The 19,852-nt window shown below is 41.6% G+C and overlaps 1 protein-coding gene across 1 annotated transcript in view; it reads left to right on the forward strand.

Moving 5' to 3' along the window:
• Positions 1–19,852, forward strand: part of smg1 (SMG1 nonsense mediated mRNA decay associated PI3K related kinase) — a 63,624-nt gene that overhangs the window by 4,878 nt on the left and 38,894 nt on the right. The window contains exons 2-13 of the mRNA XM_077534954.1: positions 4,661–4,809; positions 4,948–5,100; positions 5,203–5,339; positions 5,436–5,494; positions 5,598–5,811; positions 6,053–6,178; positions 6,336–6,408; positions 7,492–7,589; positions 7,703–7,876; positions 8,090–8,311; positions 9,294–9,395; positions 11,606–11,896. Coding sequence (XP_077391080.1) covers positions 4,661–4,809; positions 4,948–5,100; positions 5,203–5,339; positions 5,436–5,494; positions 5,598–5,811; positions 6,053–6,178; positions 6,336–6,408; positions 7,492–7,589; positions 7,703–7,876; positions 8,090–8,311; positions 9,294–9,395; positions 11,606–11,896 — 1,798 coding nt within the window. The remainder of the gene's footprint in view (positions 1–4,660; positions 4,810–4,947; positions 5,101–5,202; positions 5,340–5,435; positions 5,495–5,597; positions 5,812–6,052; positions 6,179–6,335; positions 6,409–7,491; positions 7,590–7,702; positions 7,877–8,089; positions 8,312–9,293; positions 9,396–11,605; positions 11,897–19,852) is intronic.

The raw sequence follows: 19,852 nt of genomic DNA on the forward strand, positions 1-19,852 counted from the left end.
ATTCTATATTTTAAGTCCACTGTCCTTGTGATGGCACAAACCCAAAACTCATATTATTAGCTTTTCTTAGTTGGGACTCACAAATCATTTACAGGGCGAATTCCCTTCTGACTTCCCCTGTGCAAGAAATGCGAACGTTGCTAATATGAGGACCACTGTTGGTATTGTGGCTTTTTTGTTAATTAATATAATTTTTAAGAAAAAGTAAAAAGAGTGATCAGAAAAAGTTGCTAAGTAGCAACACCGATGACACACTTGCTCACTTGTTTTGACAAGACGCATTAAAATAAATTACTGCTTACAAAATAAATGCACCTTATAACTTTCATTTTGACTTAACAGTCAGCGACTGTGGCTGAATGCAGCCCACGGGCCATACTTTGCCCATATCTGCACTATGAGATGTTTTTATTTCATCATTTGTCACTGAAAAATATAATCAGGGACAACTTATTGTCTTCTGCCATCACTTTGTGGTCGGTCTAGTCTATATTTACAGCATACAGTAGATATAAAAAGTCTACAAGCCCTTGTTCAAATGTCAGGTATGTGTGGCATACAAAATGACCCCAAGATAAATCATTTTTAACTTGTTACCACCATTTAATTTAAACTGCAACATGTAAAACTCAGTTGAGTAAAACTAAAATCGAGAGGGGTAGTTCAAATAAACAAGATATTGTGGTTTCACAAGTGTTGCACACCCTCTCCTAAGTAGGGTTGTGGCTGTGTTCAGAATTAACCAATTGCATTCCAAACACTTTTTCAATGGAAGTCAGCACACACCTGCCATCATTTAAAGTGCCATTGATCAATCCAAAATAAAGTCCAGCTGCTCTAGTAGGCACAAGCCATTGTCAGGAGAGCGATTCACAGCATCAGAGGCAGTTCACTGCTGAAAGGTATCAATCAGGAGAAGAGTGTAACATCATTTCAAAGGCATTGTGTATAGGCCGTGAACCACAGAGAAGCCAGTCATCAAGTAGAAAATATGGCACAGCAGTGATACAGAGATTGGACGTCCTGCCAAAATCCACTACGTGCTGAATGTCAGTTGACCAAACCGGGAAAACAAGTAGTGGACTTGTGTATGCTGTCATTACTAGCTTCACGGATTGACAACATAATGGTTTGAACCCGAACATGCTAAAATTGTGTTTTCTTAATTGCTAGTGTCTTCTGTCGAAAGTTAAATATGTGTGTGTATCATTTACTTATAGGACAAATATGATGCACTCTGCCCTCCATATTTATTAGCATCCTATTTAAAGGGAGGGGTACTCATTTAGCCACTTTCAGGAGTTTTTAATGGGATTGAGGTCTGGGGACTGAGATGGCCATGGGAGGAGCTTGATTCTTTGTCTTGTGAACCATTTCAACAATTTTCTGTATGAGATAGTATATAGAGTTATGGTATGATTATGAAAAACTCATCATTTGAAGGCCGCCTTTTAACTCAGTATGTCTCAATCACGTTTTTTTTTTTTTTTTTTTTTTTCACACCTGAGTCCAAGTCACCTGATTTTGTGCATCTGCCGATGCCAAGTTCCGATCTTGATACCTCAACTCAACTTTATTTATAAAGCGCTTTAAGAACAATGTATGTGATTGAGTCTGGTCACTGTCGGCATCAAGCGCATTTCTGAGGCGGGGCAAACCTTGCCAAACAGCGAAGAGTGGATGTGATGTCACACCATATAAGCAGGACGTATGTGTGGAAGAGTAGTAAACACACGGATGAATACAAATATGAATACAAAATATATTCATATGCAAGTCTGTGAGTAAACAGTGGCGGTGGGTAGATACGGAGTAAATTCAACATGGCTACTCTGAGACAGTAGTGAATGACTTGCGTCGTTGTTGCGGTAAAAACTTGATGATTGGTGAGACTTCAACACTGAAGAGTAACATTGCTCACGAAGAATACGTCACAGCAAATAAACAAATTTGATTTGCCCAGCCTTTTCGAGCTGGGCCGAGTCACGATCAATGGCAGCCTTTCCAGACCCACTTTCTCTTTTCAAGAAAGTGGGAGTGGCTTGTCAGGCTAGCGCTATCCTTTTCGGCACATGAAATAGGGCCCGACCGATATGCATTTTTTTGAGGCCAATACCGATTATTGGCAGAGAAAAAATACAGATTACCGATTAATCGGCCGATTATTTCAAAAATATCAAATAAACCCCATCAAAGCATAAAATTAACTCCTTCCCCAATTCCTTCTTCAATGGGTGCCACTTACGCACAAACTTTAGCTTTTAATTGAGATTAGTCCATATAGGATAAGTCCATATAAAAAAAAGAAAAAATTCTTGAAGTAGACAAGGTTATTGTATAGATTTGTGTCAATAATAAAACCATTCTTACTTGTCTACAACTGCGATAAAGTGCTGACATTTGATTTTATATATTTTTATCTTGTGTTATTTTCACAAGTCCTGGGACCTACTGGGCTAAACTAACCTTGCTCTCGCAAGATGAATTCTCGTGGTATTTGTGAGTTCACAAACTCGGGAGAATACATCTTTGACCGCTCCCGCAGATAACCGCCGTCACAGCGCGACATTGTGTTTGGGGGCGGGATATGCAACTGTGACGAAACCAGGAAGCCAGTGCCGACGCCGCAGCTAACAAGCTAACGCAACATGGACGAATGGATGCTACAATTCTGTTCCCGTAGAATTACTCAGTTCCTTTGTTGAATGTTGAACAGCGAGAGGCGCTTTGTGCGTTTCGAGCTGGTAAGATGTTCGTGCTTTCCCCCCCTTCGACAAGAACGAACACAAAATTTTCACTCGTGGCCGTGATTGATTAAAACAGACGTGTAGAATGTCGCAACATCCAATCGGCTCGAATTATTGTACAAAATGTCCTGCCTTTTCCCAACGAAATTATTGTGGAGAGGGTATTGCCAGATTAGGGCTAACCTGGGACCTCGGGGATTGTATTTTGTGCCATGTCATGTAGAAATGTGTGTTGGATGTTTGCGTCCTTGAATTTTTATAAAAGAAAGTCTTTGAATCCTTGAAATGTCATCTTTATCACATAATATAACTTGAAAGGACATTGACAAAATAAAAACAATAAGAATAGAATAAACTAAGATAATCGCGCCTGAAAAAAACAGTAGAACAAATATTGACTGTTCCGGTGCGTTTTAGCTTCTTGGGGGCAGTGTGGTGCCGCGTATCCATCGGGCTATACACTTAAAGTGAGTACAGAAGAAAGTTGCGATTGATAGATATCTTTTAAAATAACTTGTTTTTCATACATTGGGAAGAATTTGTGCCTTTGCGTAGTGTTATCTCATCTGGGGGTATGTGTTCCCACAAGATTTTTGTGTGGATATTCATTATTTGAAGGAAAAACACTCCCGAAGTTGATGCCAACTTCCTGATAGCATTTGGTAACTTCCTGTTAGCGCTAGGCTAGTGATGTTTTAAAAACACAGCATGTTTTGTATTTAAATATACAGTGGTTGTAATTCTTAACGTTTTGTAATTAGTTTTGCAATTAACTCCAACTACGGTGTCATGAAACAGGTTAAAGGATGCTTAATGATAACAGAATGTAGCGTCGCTGGGGGCTTGAAGGCTCTCCCAGTATGCTTTGTAACACTGGGGATTGAAAGGGTGCTTGAAATGCATGTTCTGTGTTAATTATTCTGTTAGTTAGTGGTTCAGTTGTTGTATTGGTTATTGGTGGTGCTTTCTAGTTTGTTGCTACGTGGTGATTTAATTTTGCTGTGACACCGGGATTGTATATGACATGAGGAAGAATGACTTGCCTAGTTGCCTGCCTGCATTCTGCGTGTTGAAAGTGGGTGAGATTCTCTACTTAAAATAACAGAAATGTTCACTGTTCTTTAGTGTCTTGTGAGCACCACAAGAATAACCAGAATAACATACGCTACACACTTGTTAGTTGCTACTGCTATGCAAGCAAAATTGTGCATTCAGGGTACTTTCATAGCTAGTTGCTGATGCTGATGCTGATGCTGAGTGCCACACGAATAACCAGAATAACATACGCTACACACTTGTTAGTTGCTACTGCTATGCAAACAAAATTGTGCATTCAGGGTACTTTCATAGGTAGTTGCTGATGCTACGCAAGCAAAATGGTGCATTCAAGGTACCTTCACAGCATTGGAAACTTCTTTGATAACGGCTGTTTAAGGTTTAAAGGGAAAATAATCGGCCATTTGGTCAATTGGCCGATTGTTTTGGGCCGATGTTTGAAGGCCGATTAATCGGTCGGGCTCTAATGTAAAATGTTCAATTTGTGCACATTGCAAGTTCCCGTTGCAGTCTCCACTTTCCACATTAAAATATTTCCATACTGCAGACATTACCATTGTTACATGACAGTAGCTTGATTTGTTGTCTGCATGCACCATCAATGTGCTTGTTTTAATGAATCTACTTCAGAGTACCACTTTTCCTCAACAATTGTGTTTTTTATTCAGAGCATTACCTTAAATGTAGTATGTACTATCTAAATACTGTACTGGTACATTCTAAGTGTTCATGGCAAGCAACTGTTATGTTATTAAAGAAAATCGGAGCTTCTGATTTCATTTTATTTTTACATTTGGATAGATCTTAAATGCATCAAACTAAAGATATCTGGCTATTTTGTATTTCCTATGCTTCAGAGTTGATAGTGTGTCATTCGTCGAAGACGGAGTGAGGTCCGGAGAGCTCAGCTCAGCAGCATTTTCCGACACATTGCCTTCCAACTTGGCTGAGCAGCCAGTGGTGCCCAGCGATGCCTATTCTGCTGCAGATGCACTTCATGAAGAGGGTGAGGCCTTCTACACTTAATTCTTAAGATAACCACTTTGACTTATTAGTAATAGAATATCTTTGTTAGAGATGCGCCTTTTGAGAAAAGTAAAACTGAACTTTTAGGTTCATATAAATCATGTTTTGCATCCCGCAGGTGGATATGAAGCTGTCCAAGGTGTCTGTGATATTACTTTTGGTTGGAAGTCGTTGGGGCAAGAGTTGAGGCCAAATGACGTGACGGTGGATTTAAACTCTTTTCAGCATGGAAATCGTGCTTTAGCTTCAAAGGACATGAGGAAATCGCAGGGTGAGGAGATTTGATGTTATCTTTTATCAAAACTGTAGACCAGTGTCTTGTATTTCACTTACTGCAGTCTTAATAGTGTTTAATGTCAATGTGCTATTGTAGATAGAGGGATGGCTCACTCAGATGAGTCTCGGTTGGCCAACCTCCTGCGCAGAGTCTCAAGGGAGGACGATCGTGATCGAAGGTTGTCCACCCTCAAGCAGCTGAAGGAATTCATCAGTCACAGCGAGAACAAAGTGGTCAGTAATAAAGTCACCCTTGGCTTCAACAAAGAAACAAAGAAGCAAGGTGGACATGTTAACTGGTAAATATGGATGTATATATTTTTGCTACAGAACTTGGTCAAACAGTTGGACACCATCCTCAGCACCTTGAATGATATTTTGAATGAGAGGTAAGACAAAGTGTGACCCTGTGACAGTTATCTGAAGGTAAAACAAAAAATTTTGATTCCCACTCCTAACATACATGCATCCGTGTGTTGTTAATGGTTACAGTAGTAAGCTGCTCTGGGAGTTGCGTCAGGATGCAGCAGCCTGCTTGGGTCTGCTCTGCACTGTGCTCAGCTACGAGGCGGAACGTATCTTCAAGTGGCTCTTCCTCAAGTTTACTTCGAGCAGTCGTGACGAGGTCAAGCTGTTGTACCTGTTAGCAACACAGCGTGCTTTGGAGGCTGCCGGAGAGAGAAAGACCTTCACGCAAGTCATGCAGGTAACCACATGTACATAATGTGTCGCAATTGCTCTCAACAGGAACTTAGTTCTCTTCGTGTTGTGGAGACAGTCCTTTGTTGAATGTTGTGGCACCATGATGTGATTCAGTCATTGTTTACCAAATACCATAATCAACTGATCTGTTTATTTGTTGTCAATCTGCATTCACTGTAATTTTGTAAAGTGTACATAGTTATCTACTCTGGCTAATATTAACAGTCCTATTTTGTTTGTTATAGCTGGTGATGAGCAATCTGCAGTCCATCTTGGAGAATGTGGACACTCCAGAGCTGCTTTGCCAAAGTGTGAAGTGTATTCTTCAGGTGGCTCGCTGCTACCCGCATGTCTTCAGCACCAATTTCAGGGTGAGAGTTGATATTGTTGCATATGGCTATAGACTGTACTGTTTATACATTCATAACCATCATAACTCATAATGTGCAAAAGCATGAACATTATACTAACATTGTGACTCTTGCCTCCACCTCTGCATCTTTGGGTGGTGTTTGTTATTTTCAATAGGACACTGTGGACATCTTGGTGGGCTGGCATATTGATCACACTCAGAAGCACTCACTCACTCAGCAGGTGTCAGGTCAGTGACAATTCTCTTTTTGAAGGGAGGCGTTTTCATGTTCCTAAACAACATAATATTGCCTGTACTCAATTGACTTTCATACACATTCCGTGTGTGTACAGTATTATAAACATCCATCCATTTTCTTAAGCAACAGATTTGTTTGCGTTATTGGTGTAATCCGACTTGTGGCTGACTGATTCATGTTCACACTACACTTGTTTGGTAAAATTTTGTGGTTTACTCAGTGAATGCTTAAAAGACTGCAAGTCAAAGTGTTTACTTAGTTAACAACTCAAAATTAAATGACATAAAAACTGTCTTTCATATTAATTCCTGGTTCATTTGGCTTTATTTTAGCGTAAACCTAACCTGTAAGACCAAAACATTTCTGTAATGTATAGTAAATAAATATAGTAATATAGTAAATAAAAATTACAATTAAATTTTTCAAAATCATTCATCCTTTGTGTGCAGTAGTACCATTACATGAGTGTAATTCATTCCATAACCAAACTGAGAATGCAGTTTACTCTTATTTCAAATTTATATGGCCCATTAAAATGGTATTATTCTGATGAAACTTTAATAAAAAAAAATAAAAAATGCTGTTATGTTTTTGATCCAGAAAAAATAGCACCGGATTAGCGCAAGGTATGAAAACATAACAAATCCTAATAGAGAATGCAATGAAATAAAGTGATTTTCTTAATGTGTCTTTACTTTGTTAAAACACCACCTGTAGTGCTCTGTGTACAGAATATGTATGTGTGCCTTTAATGGGTGTGGTCTAGTGAGTACCGTCAGGAACGTGGATATTCTATTTCTGGTGCTTAGGCTATGGCCACTATCGAGTGTTCTCATTTTATGTATAATTGACTGTTTGAATCATTGAATTAAAACGTCTATTAGCCCATCGGCAAATGCCCAAAAGCAACCAAACCAAGGGGACAGCACGTAACACACACAAAAAAACTCTTCAGTTGGGCACTCGTAAGCCAAGGTGCCACAGTATTTGAATTACACATGAAAATGTGACAAGTAGTTTGAGTATAATAATATGCAATAATGTAATTTGGTTGCGTTTTTCCCCACTTAAAGCCTGGCTCCAGAGTCTGGAGCAATTCTGGGTGGCTGATTTGACTTTTTCCACCACTCTGCTGGGACAGTTCTTGGAGGACATGGAAGCATATGCTGAGGTGAAGCGTGCATGCATCTGTTTGTGCTTGTGCGTGTTATGTATTTATTTATTTTTAATCAAGCAGGCAGACTGACTTTTTTTCTTTTTTTTTTTCTTTTTCTTTTTTTTAAGGATTTGAGCCACGTTGTGTCAGGTGAAGTGGTGGATGAAGACATCCCACCTCCTGCAGTGTCTCTACCAAAGCTGGCAGCTCTTTTGAGGGTCTTCAGTACAGTAGTTCGCAGCATCGGCGAGCTTTTCAGCCCCATCAGAGGACCACCCATCACTGAAATCTATGTCACTGATGTGAGAGCAACACACATGAAAACATGTTTAGGCTGCCTTGTGTTGATGTAATAAAATATACGTTGAATTATTGATTTAGCCTGCCAAGTCACTGGGGAAGATAAAAATAAAATTGTATCACATGTTGGGGAATTCTTTGCATACATTATCTAGCTATCCATAATTAGACATTCCATGGTTGAAATTTTTTTTCCCTCTCCCTCTCTCTCTCAGATTCTTAACCGGGTTCTGGCGTGCGTGACCACGGCCAAGCAGGTCCAGTTCTCTGAGGCAGTTCTAACTGCAGGGAATGAGTGTGTGGGTGTGTTGCTGGCCAGCATGGAGCCCTGTGGTCAACTAATGGAGACAGTCTTAGCCTATGGCTTGGACCAACTGGACTGCTGCCGTGCTTGTGGATCGGACTACAACCTGGCAGTACTCAGCCTTCTCACTCTGGTAAGGCTACCATTAGTTGGCGATCGGCATTTCAGCACATTTCCATGAGTTCAGTAAACTGAAAAATTAGTTTACAAATGGATAATTATTTACACAATGTACCGTTTATTCACAAAATAAGCCAAAAGTACAATACTTATTTTAGTACAATAAACATGGAATTCCAATCAAAAGGGGGGGAAAAAAACTGTACAATAGCACTGTGAACACAGAATGGTACATGAGAAAGTGCGCTCTGCCTCTTCACGTATGGATGCGTAATCTGCTTCTGTCAAAATAAAATAACTGCAGTAGCTTAATTCTTTATGAGCGGCAAATAAGTGAGCTCCCAGTTACAGCTTATTCAGAAACATTCTGAAGCTACGGCGATGTAGATACATTGTTGCATTAACTTCATCAAGCTTTGATTTTACTTTCCACCAGTTGTGTTATTTGTTGTTACAATATTTACAGCATTTTACACTTATGGCTTAAGTTGTTGTTTTTTCTGCAGGCATCAAATTAGATGATGCATTGATTATTTAGACCATTTGAAATAAAATACAAGTCATAATATGGTGACCTACGCTATACAACATAATTGTTGATACAAATCTCACTGCAGTTATAGTTCCAAATGAACAAAAAAAAAGCAAATCATAAAAAACTGCAAATTGATGTCATGCCTAGCTTTACATGTTTTTTTTTCTTTGTTTCTTTCTTTCTTTTTCTTTTTTTTCTTTTTTTCTTTTTCTTTTTTCCTTTCTTTCTTTCTTTCTTTCTTTCTTTCTTTCTCTTTTTCTTTTTCTTTCTTTCTTTCTTTTTCTTTCTTTCTCTTTCGTTTATAAATTACAGCTATTGCTGAATACTTTATTTCTATTCAAGCAGCAGAGCTTTTTGGATACATTTTGCCAACAAGGAAGAGCATTAATATTTTATCAAGATGTGTATTGTCTTTGTCAATCAGTGCTTTTTTCACATTGATATTTCAATAAACTTGTAGATTGTGGAACAGATCAACACAAAGCTGCCTGTGTCCTTCGTTGAGAAATTGTTGGCACCGGACTCACAGCTGCTGGAATTACGTTTCCATCGAGAGAAAGAGGTTTGTGACCATGTGTTAATGGGTATAAATGTGTGTGCAAGCCAAGCAATGTAATTAAAACTGTTCGTCATTGTGCTGTCAGTTGATGAACAAGTGTGGTAGTTTTTAATCTTAATTCATTTTTTATTTTTTTTTACTTGATGTGATGGAATGACTTCTACAGTGCCTCTGGACAGTACTCACAGTACTTCACTTTTTCCCTGTTTTATGATGGTACAATGACTATGTGAAAAGAATTGATCAAAAATAAAATACTAAGAATCACTCGTACATAAGTAGTCACAGCCTTTGCCAAGCTCAGAATTTCACTGATCCTCCTTGACGTTTCTCCAGCTTAGGCTGCGTTCAGACTGGCAGCCCAAATCCGATTTTTAGCCCATCCAGATTGAAAGTGGATGGCTCTTTTGTAGACTGAACAGTCACAAAGCACATGAAATCCGATTTTTGCGGGACGGATTGGAACCACATGCGGGAGGTAGTTTCATATCTGATTTGGACAGGATGTGTCTCAGTGGCCAGATCGGGTTTGGACACTTACTAAAAACAGTCTGGACAGTCAGCTCGAAAAATCAGATTTGAGGAGGACTCCGATTGGAGTCAGATATGCCTGCAGTCTGAACGCAGCCTAAATTTCTAAGCTTCAGTAGACAAGTCTACCTGTAGGACATTTAGTTGATTGGCTATATTGTCCCTGCAATTGATAGTGTAGGTCAGGGGTGTCCGAACTTTTTCATTTGAGGGCCACATACAGAAAATCAGAAGGACGCATGGGCCATATAATGTTATGAAGAGAAATTGTGTTTCGTCCTAAAAATTGTACAAATAATTTATTTGTGCTTTTTCATATTTAGAAAAATGCTACAGTATATAAACCAATTTATTATAGTTTTGGAATTTTTCATTTTAGTTAGTTTTTATTAGTTTTCAGGGTGGCTCTGTTAGTTTTTATTAGTTTAGTTCTTAGTTTTAGTTTAGTTTGTTAGTTTCAGTATTAGTATTTATTAATTTTTTTTCCATGTGTATTACTTGTGCGCAAAAAAACACCATGGGCGCAACATCATCTGAAGGTGCTTTTCTATGGGCTGCTGCTAGATGACGTCACTTCTGTGTGACATACTTTCAAACGTCATTATTCCAGTTTATATCACAATAAATCGACAAAAAAAATCACATTTAAAATCATCCCCAAAGGCTCATGCATTAAATTAATTACCAAGACTAAAACGAAGGACATTTGCTATAATTTTAGTTACCGGTAGATTGTTAGTTTTGTAAACATAAAATGTAGTTTCAGTTAGTTTAAATTTTTTTAAAAAGCATTTTCATTTTATTTTGTTAATGAAATTGTTTTTTGAATTTTAGTTTATTTCATTAGTTTTAGTTAACTAAAATAACCTTTAATGGCACCTGTGTTTTTCGACACTCTCTCTTCTTACTTTGACCATCTCCAAACATTTTTGTTTTTGTTAATTTATTTTAAATGAGTCAAATGCCATTTTTAGCATATGCTGCGGGCTACTGAAAAATGGACGGGGGGCCGCAAATGGCCCCCGGGCCGTAGTTTGGACACCACTGGTGTAGGTCAAACAAACAAACCAAGCATAAAGTCAAATTGTCAGTGGACCTCTGAGACATGATTGCGCATGAAATAGAGCTTGCTGAGCTGAAGGTCTCAATGAGTACAGTTGCCTTAATCATCCATATAAATGAAAAAAGTTCAGAACCACCAGAACTCTCCGCAGAGCTGGCCGCCCAGCAAAACTGCAATCGGGGGAGAAGGGCCAAAGTTAAGGAGGTGACCAATGGCCACTCTTTTGGAGCCCCATAGTCTCTGTACAAAGAGGAGAACCTTCCAGATGGACAGGCGGCATCTCTGCAACATGCCATCAATCAGTCCTGTATGGTAGAGTGGCCAGACGGAAGCCACTCTTTAGTAAAAGGCACGGCAGCCTGACAGTTTGCACAAAGGCACCCGAAGGACTTTCTTGTGAACATTTTTTGGTACTTAGTGATGATGGGGCTTTATTTGATAAACAACATCAGCTCTACTGTATGTATTTGATCCCACGAGCAAGTTGACATAAAGCTGTATGATTCAATAAAGGGAAGTAGTTGCTTAATATTTTACTTTACAATTTGTTTTGTCTAATGGGATATGTTTTGATCGAGGTTGGATGATGCTTTTCTAGTCATATATGTGCACTCCACAGGTGATGTCAGCTGTACATGGAGTGTATCAAGCACTCTTGAGTCTAAAAAATATCCCGACACTGGAAGCAGCTTACAAATTGGTACTGGGTGAGATGGCATGCGCCCTGTCCAGTATTCTGGCTACATTGGAGCTGACTGGTGGGCTCCAGCCACCCGATGGCCCCTGCCTCGGCATCCAGCACCCTGCTTTCGCTTCTGTCACCCTAAACCCGGAGAAGGCACAGTTCATCCTCATTTTCAATCTCAGCACTCTCACCACCATTGGGAACACCAAGAACTCACTGATCGGGGTAAGTAAGATACACAGGTTGACTTAAAAATAATAATAATAATAAATAAAAATAATAACAATAATAAAAAAAAGCTTCATATACTTTATCAGGAGATGTAAAATAACTAAGAGACAAAAAAAAAATAACCTTTCAGTGGGCCCAATTAACAACTTTGAAGTCGAACCTTTGTCATTGAACATTGTCCTATCAGTTGGTTGGGAGAATTCAAATGTAGTATAGTGGAAATATCTGTTATTCTGTCCTCAATGTGTGTGCCCAACACAAATTGACAGATAGCGAACAGTCAAAGTGGAAAAATGAAGAGGCTGGAGTAAAGTTTTCGTTTTACTGTTGTCTTCAATCTTTCTACTTTATATTCTGTAAAACTGAAACGATATAAACATACAATACAATGTTATGTCACTCAAATATACATGCACAAACAATAATGACGATACAAATAGCTGTTGCCAAACTGCAACATAACTGGTGTTAGTTACGCAAACAAAATATCAAATGCCTTTTATAAATGAAAGCAACATTAAAGGAAAAAGATAAACTCACAAGCGATGCTTTTCTGTGGCACAAGCAACATAGGAAGTCGTGAGAAATGTCGCCAGTATGCAAGCTAGCGAGTGATTTGCACACGGCCCACTATTAACTAAAGATGTCATGTGATCACCTACCGGAACGTGGCTGAAATCAACCGAAAAACAACTACGCGAAAACGCCTGCAGAGGGCGCCAAAGCAACACAAACTAGGCAGGTCCAACAGGTCATGACACTCCCCGCCTGGTATGATAAAATACCACTATCTGTAAACACAAACACAAAATGAAATCGCTAACTGTGTCACATGTCTTCCGCACTCTTCAGAAGAATTGTCTCGGAGACTGGCCTCAAGAAAGTCTTTGCTGACCCAGATCTCGTAACTTTGAGTTCGACTTTCCGGATTTTCCCATCCCGATCAGGCAACGTTTTTATGACGAGAGCCATCGGCCACTCATTCCGCTTCACCTGGCTGTCTTTCAGCAGGACCAAGTCGCCTTCATTCAAATTAGGATGAATGTCCTGCCACTTGCCACGGCTTTGAAGTGTTGGCAGGTATTCGCGTCTCCATCTATTCCAAAAGATGTTGGCCAGGTGTTGTACCTGTCTCCATTGCTGGCGATGGAGGTCTTTGCTGTCGAAGGTTCCTGGAGGAGGAGGATAAGTACACACCTTCTGTGTCAGGAGTGAAGCAGGTGTCAGAAGAAAAGGTGAGTCCGGGTCCGAAGAGATTGGCACAAGCGGTCTGGCATTAATGATCGCCACAACCTCTGCCATCAAGGTTGACAGCACCTCATGTGTGAGGCGTGAAAGGCCAGTTTGCATAAGCATGGAATCCAGTATTCGTCGAGAGATGCCAATCATTCGTTCCCAAACTCCCCCCATGTGGGAGGAATGGGGAGGGTTGAAAACCCAAGTGCAGCCTTCATCAGCCAAGTACTTCCTGATATTGGGCTCTTCGGGATTTGTTACGAGCATTTGCAGTTCCTTGCAGGCGCCTGTAAAGTTGGTTCCGCAGCCGGAACGTATTTGTTTCGCAGGTCCACGCAGAGCGAAGAGACGGCGCAAGGCGTTAATGAAACTTGATGTATCCATTGCCTCGATCAACTCTGTGCACGGCGCGTGTGCTCATGCATGTGAAAAGCACAGCCCATCTTTTGCTGTTAGCCTGACCGCCACGGGTCCGTCTTGTGACGACACTCCAAGGACCGAACACGTCGAGTCCGACGTAGGTGAAGGGTGGCTCGGAGCTCAGGCGATCAGGAGGCAGATCTGCCATCTTTTGCTTGACAGTTTTTCCACGAAGCTTGTTACATGTGATGCACTTGCGCAAGGCCCAGTTTATACATCTTCTGGCCCCAACAATCCAGAATCCTGCTGTACGGATAGAATCTTCTGTAAAGAAGCGGCCTTGGTGTCTGACCTTTTCGTGGTAATGCCTGATGAGTAGCATTGCAACGTGGCTGCGGCCTGGGATGACAAGAGGCAGCTTTTCTCTTGTGTCAAGTGCAGACTGGTTGAGCGTGCCACCAATTCTTAGAAGACCATCATCATCGACATAAGGATTCAGTTTCCTCAGTGAACTGTCTTTTGAAATGTTCTTTCTGGCAGCCAAGCAAGAGAATTCTTTTCTGTAGTTTTCTTCTTGCACACACTTGATGATAAGCATTTCTGCTTTGAACAACTCTTCTGCTGTGTGAAGCTCCTTGCAATGATGCCAACCGCTACAATCTTGAAGTTGTGTTTTAGTGGCACTGCGTCTCGACTGAGTTATGTGTGTCAAGAATGTAATGGCTCGCACCAGCAACTTCCAGGATGAGAACCGCTCGAATCGATGAGAGCCCAGAGTAGCTGGAAGAACAGACAGTGTAGTAGCATGAGAACACACCTCTGTATCCAGATCTGGAGTAACACGGTGGTAAGGCTCCTCTTCTGAAGTGGACACGTCTTCAGGAAGGGACAGGAAATGAGGCCCGGTGAGCCAGGTTGTGTCAGCAAGCTCAGCTGCAGGTACAGATCGTGTGGCAACATCTGCTGGATTCTTGGTGGTGCAGATGTAGTGCCACTGCTCAGGTTTGGTGGATTTTCTGATTCGCTGTACTCTGTTGGCGACATAGACATAAAACCGTCTGGTCTGGTTGTATATGTATCCCAAAACAACTTTGCTGTCGGTATAAAACTGCATAGCATCTATACTGACATCCAATTCTCTCTCCACCAACTCCGCCATTTCCACTGCCAATACAGCTGCTCCCAGCTCTAATCTCGGGACTGTGTTGGCGGATGCAGGAGCTAGTTTAGCTTTTCCTAGGACAAAGCCAATGTGACACTTTTCAGTGCTGTTGAACACCTTTAGGTAGGCTACAGCTGCTATCCCAGTCGAGCACGTCGCCACTGGTAAGTTCTCGCAGTAGGAATTTCCCTTGAATGATGACTGGCGCAGCAAGTCCAAGAGGGTCGAAAAGACTGTTTACAGTAGCTAGAATGCCTCTCCGTGTGAATGGTTTCTCTGCAGTTTCCACTCTGAACGTAAAGATGTCATGTTTGAGGTCCCAGCTGAGCCCTAGGCTGCGTTGGATGTGGTCTGAACTGTCATCAAAGTCTAAATTCTGGAGACTTTTTGCATGGTCACCTTGAGGAAAGGCTTCCAAGACTTCAGGGTTGTTTGATGCTATCTTATGGAGCAGCAGGTTGGAGATAGCTAGCATCTCTTGTGTCCTCTTAAGCAGGCTGATGGCCTCTGCAGCTGTTGGAAGGGACTTAAGGCCGTCGTCGACATAAAAGTCTCGGTCAACAAAGTGTTTAGCGTCCATGCCGTATTCACTTGCTCCCTGTTGTGCTGCATGACGAAGACCGTAGATGGCTACTGCTGGTGACTGACTGTTGCCGAATACGTGGACTTTCATTCTGTACTCGACGATTTCGTTGCAGGGATTGTTGTCTTTGAACCAGAAGAACCGAAGGAAGTCTCGATGGTCTTCCCTTACGATGAAACTGTGAAACATCTGCTCTATGTCCGCTATCACAGCCACTTGCTTTCTTCGGAAACGCAGCAAGACTCCGAGCAGAGTATTGTTCAAATCTGGACCGGTTAGAAGCACATCGTTCAACGAGATGCCATGGTGTTGTGCACTGGAGTCAAAGACGACCCTGATTTGGGTTGACTTACGTGGGTGGTATACACCAAAGATGGGTAGATACCATCGTTCATCTACCTCTGACAAAGTGGGAGCCAATTCTGCCTGATCACGATCAAAGATTTTTTGCATGAAGTCCAGGAAATTACTCTTCATTTCAGGTTTTTTTGCTAGGGTGTGTTGAAGGGAAGCAAGGCGACTCAGAGCCTGCTCTCGGTTGTCTGGGAGCCGTGGGCGTGGAGACCGGAATGGAAGTGGTGCTACCCAACTGTTGGTGTTGTCCAGGAACATCTCTTTATTCATCAGCTCGAGGAACAACCTATCTTCAATGGAGAGGCCCACTTTATCGTCATCTTTGGTCTTTTCAAAGATTGAGTTGCCAAGACCGCCGTCATCAAATGTTGTGTTGCAAAGCATTTCTTTCACTTTAAGGTGCTTAGGGCATGGAGACAGGAGAGACGGGAGCCCATTTTCAACCACGTTGGTTCGGAAAGAGGTGACAGACTCTGGCTTGTGTGCTGTTCCCAAACAGACATTGCCGATGACAACCCAGCCAAGGTCGAGCCTCTGAGCATAGGGGGCGTTAGGAGGACCGTTGCGATGCTCTCTGACCTTGTGCACCTGAAGGATGTCGCGTCCCAAAAGGAGTAATATTTGAGCATCTGGATCTAGGCATGGGATCTTGTGGGCTATGGACCTCAGATGAGCATGATGCTGTGCAGCTGCAGGTGTTGGGATCTCTGACCGATCACCGGGCATGTGATTACACTGAGTGTGGGAAGCGCCACTTTTGTCATACCATCCAATGACTCCACCATGAATCCTGTAGCTCGTCTTCCTGAGGTTTCAGTAGTACCTGCGCATGTGCGCAATGTGTATGGTTAGTCCAATCCTTCAATTTGGAAGAGGTTGAAGAATTCTGATCGCACTAATGACTTGTTACTTTGATCGTCTAAAATAACATAGACCTTAATAGCTTTGTCTTGGTGTGCCTTGGAGCAAACTCTCAGCAGGCAGATTTTGGAACAAGACCTAGGTTCCTTCCCACTTTCACACACTTCTGTGCATCTGGATGTGACATCTGACTGACTTGCTTCTCCATTGTTCTCCCCGCCCTGCTTAAACGAGGGGTTGCTGCTCTCCCAACGAGCAGGTCCTGGGTGTAGTGCAGCATTGTGGCTGTCGCTCTGACACTCGGTGCACTTCAAGACCGCTTCACATTTCTTTTCTAGGTGAGTTGTAGAGGAACAACACCTAAAGCAGATGCCGTTCTCCTTTAGAAAAGCCTTACGTTCTTCCAGCGGCTTGCTTCGAAAACCTCGACACCTTTTCAGCGGATGGGGTTTTTTATGAATAGGACACTGCTTATCAATGTCATTTGGCTTGCTGTTTGTGCTGTATGACTGTGAAGCTGAGTGTTGTGATGCAACTTCGGTCTTGTGAACAGATACATATTTTTCAAAGTTTCCTGCTTTTCCTTTCACTTGATCAGGCCTATTTTGAACCGTGGTGGACTTATGGGAACTGCTGGATGGAGCTGCAGCGCTGGTTGGAAGAGTAAAACTGGGGTCGTTTCTTCTCTTTGCTTCATTGCATATGAAATCTGTGAAGAAAGCGAATGGAGGAAAGGATACATTATACTGTTCTTTGTACTGAGAACCCTGAGCTAACCACCTCTCTTTCAGATTGTATGGGAGTTTTTCAACAATGTGTTTAACTCCTCTGGAAGGGTCCAGATATCAATCAATCAATCAACTTTATTTATATAGCACCTTTCATACATTTAAAATGCAACTCAAAGTGCTGGACATCCATAATGCAATAAAATAAAAGAAAGAAAAAGCCCCCCCATCCCCATGATCGTACCCACAGACACACCCAAAACCCAACAAACACATGAAAACCACAACATGGCGGGGCACAGATGTACCCTGTAAGGAAAGGCACCCAGGAGGAGTTCATCCACAGTGAGATGGATGAAGACCAAGCATCCCTCTCACTGTGGAGGCTCCCCCATGAGGAAACACTGGAGCTAAAAATTTTATAACTACCAAATAAAAACATTTAAACACTAAAAGAAAACGGTTAAACACGATAGAAAAAATAAATAAAAACAAAGCTACAAGACAATATAGATTAAAAGTTAAATAAATAAAAGGGGATAAAAAAGTAAAAATAATAATAAATAAAATAAAATAAAAATAAAAAAGGTCAATCAAATGCCAAACTAAAAAAGTAAGAGAGAGACCAAGTAAGTAGCCTTCAGATTTTGCTGACTCTAACTCCCTTAGTAGGTCTCCAAGCTCCCTGAGCTTTAAAGCGTCCTTGAAATTGATCTTGGGAAAGTTCTCTAACCTCTCAAAAAGAGCCCTCTCGATGACTTCAGGGGAGCCATAACACTCCTCCAAGCGGTTCCATGCCATCTCCAAGCCTACAGCAGGGTTAACGACATGCACAGAACGAATTCTCATGATGTGCTCTGAAGATTGATTTCCTAGCCATTTTGTTAGAAGGTCAAGTTCTTCGCTGGCACTTCAGTTAAGCCCTCCTGTGGCATTCTGGAATGAGGACTTCCAAGCCCAGTAGTTCTCTGGGCGATCATTGAACTTGATGAGGCCTGAGTTTACAAGTTCACGACGCACTAGGTATCTTATGATATCACTCATATCAGTCCTGTCGTCAATATGTGGCTGTAATGGAGCTCTGCTGTTGTTTGGCTGCGTGAAGGGAGAGCTAGCAGTGGGTTGTCGGTGATCTGCTGGCACTGGCCTTCTGGGTTGCTGTGCTCCGTTGTTGTCGTCTGCCATGTAGCAATGTCGAACCACTGGCGTAGTCCTCTCTGGCTGCTTTGCCGTAGGAACACTAATCTTTGCCAATGTGGGAGAGGTGCTGCTGTCAATTATAGGGTTTTGCTCTTTTTCGTCTGCTTGCACATTTTGTTTGTTGGGTAACAACAAGGATGGTGAATATGGGTCAAGTTTTGGAGGCTCCTCATCACTGAGGTGTAATTTGGAATGTTGTTCAACATAGGCGCGGGTACGCTGCACGGTGGCATGAACAGAATCGCAGTGAGTCCTGTTGTCCTCTCGAGCTTCTGCTGCTGCTTCGAAGACTTCAGCTTCTGCCAAAGCTGCAGCTATTTCTTTCTCATGTTGTAAAGTTGTCAGTTGTGCAGCTAGACGAGCCTCTGCTAATTTTAATTCTGCTTCTCGCTGGATGAAGGGAACACTTGCACGTGCCGCTTCAACTTTAGCCCGGGCTCTGGCTGCTGCCCTGCTTGCTGAGGGGGAAGTTGAGGAGGTGGAGAAGGAATACTGGGATTTTGCTTTGGGAGAAGTGAGCTTTCCTGTTGAAAAATCATCTCCGATAGGTAATTGTTCCTGTCCAGCTTCACTTGCATGTGACATTGTTGATTGAGTTCCTCCAACAATGAATGTGAACAATTTTCTTTATAGCTTTGATCTTAAACAGTATTTCTCTTTCCTTGATGCTGTAGCGTCGTTGTGAAGGCGCTTTTTTTACTATTCTGTCCTCAATGTGTGTGCCCACCACAAATTGACAGATAGCGAACAGTCAAAGTGGAAAAATGAAGAGGCTGGAGTAAAGTTTTCGTTTTACTGTTGTCTTCAATCTTTCTACTTTATATTCTGTAAAACTGAAACGATATAAACATACAATACAATGTTATGTCACTCAAATATACATGCACAAACAATAATGACGATACAAATAGCTGTTGCCAAACTGCAACATAACTGGTGTTAGTTACGCAAACAAAATATCAAATGCCTTTTATAAATGAAAGCAACATTAAAGGAAAAAGATAAACTCACAAGCGATGCTTTTCTGTGGCACAAGCAACATAGGAAGTCGTGAGAAATGTCGCCAGTATGCAAGCTAGCGAGTGATTTGCACACGGCCCACTATTAACTAAAGATGTCATGTGATCACCTACCGGAACGTGGCTGAAATCAACCGAAAAACAACTACGCGAAAACGCCTACAGAGGGCGCCAAAGCAACACAAACTAGGCAGGTCCAACAGGTCATGACATCTGTGCTTTGTACTACATTTGGTCAGATTCACACACTAGGGTTAAGCTCTTCTACACACGTTATGCTAGTGTTTCTCGACCTGTATTGAGCCAGGCACCTTTTTATGAAAGAAAAATTGCACAGCAACATCACCCCTGTTGGTCTCTCATGGCTTAATAGTGTGCTACGGCACCCTGGTTAGGAATAACTAAATTATGTAACACCTCCCAGCAAGATAAATTGTATTCCAAAAG

The sequence above is a fragment of the Festucalex cinctus genome, chromosome 1, assembly GCF_051991245.1.
Source record: "Festucalex cinctus isolate MCC-2025b chromosome 1, RoL_Fcin_1.0, whole genome shotgun sequence".
NCBI classification, from domain to species: Eukaryota; Metazoa; Chordata; class Actinopteri; order Syngnathiformes; family Syngnathidae; genus Festucalex; species Festucalex cinctus.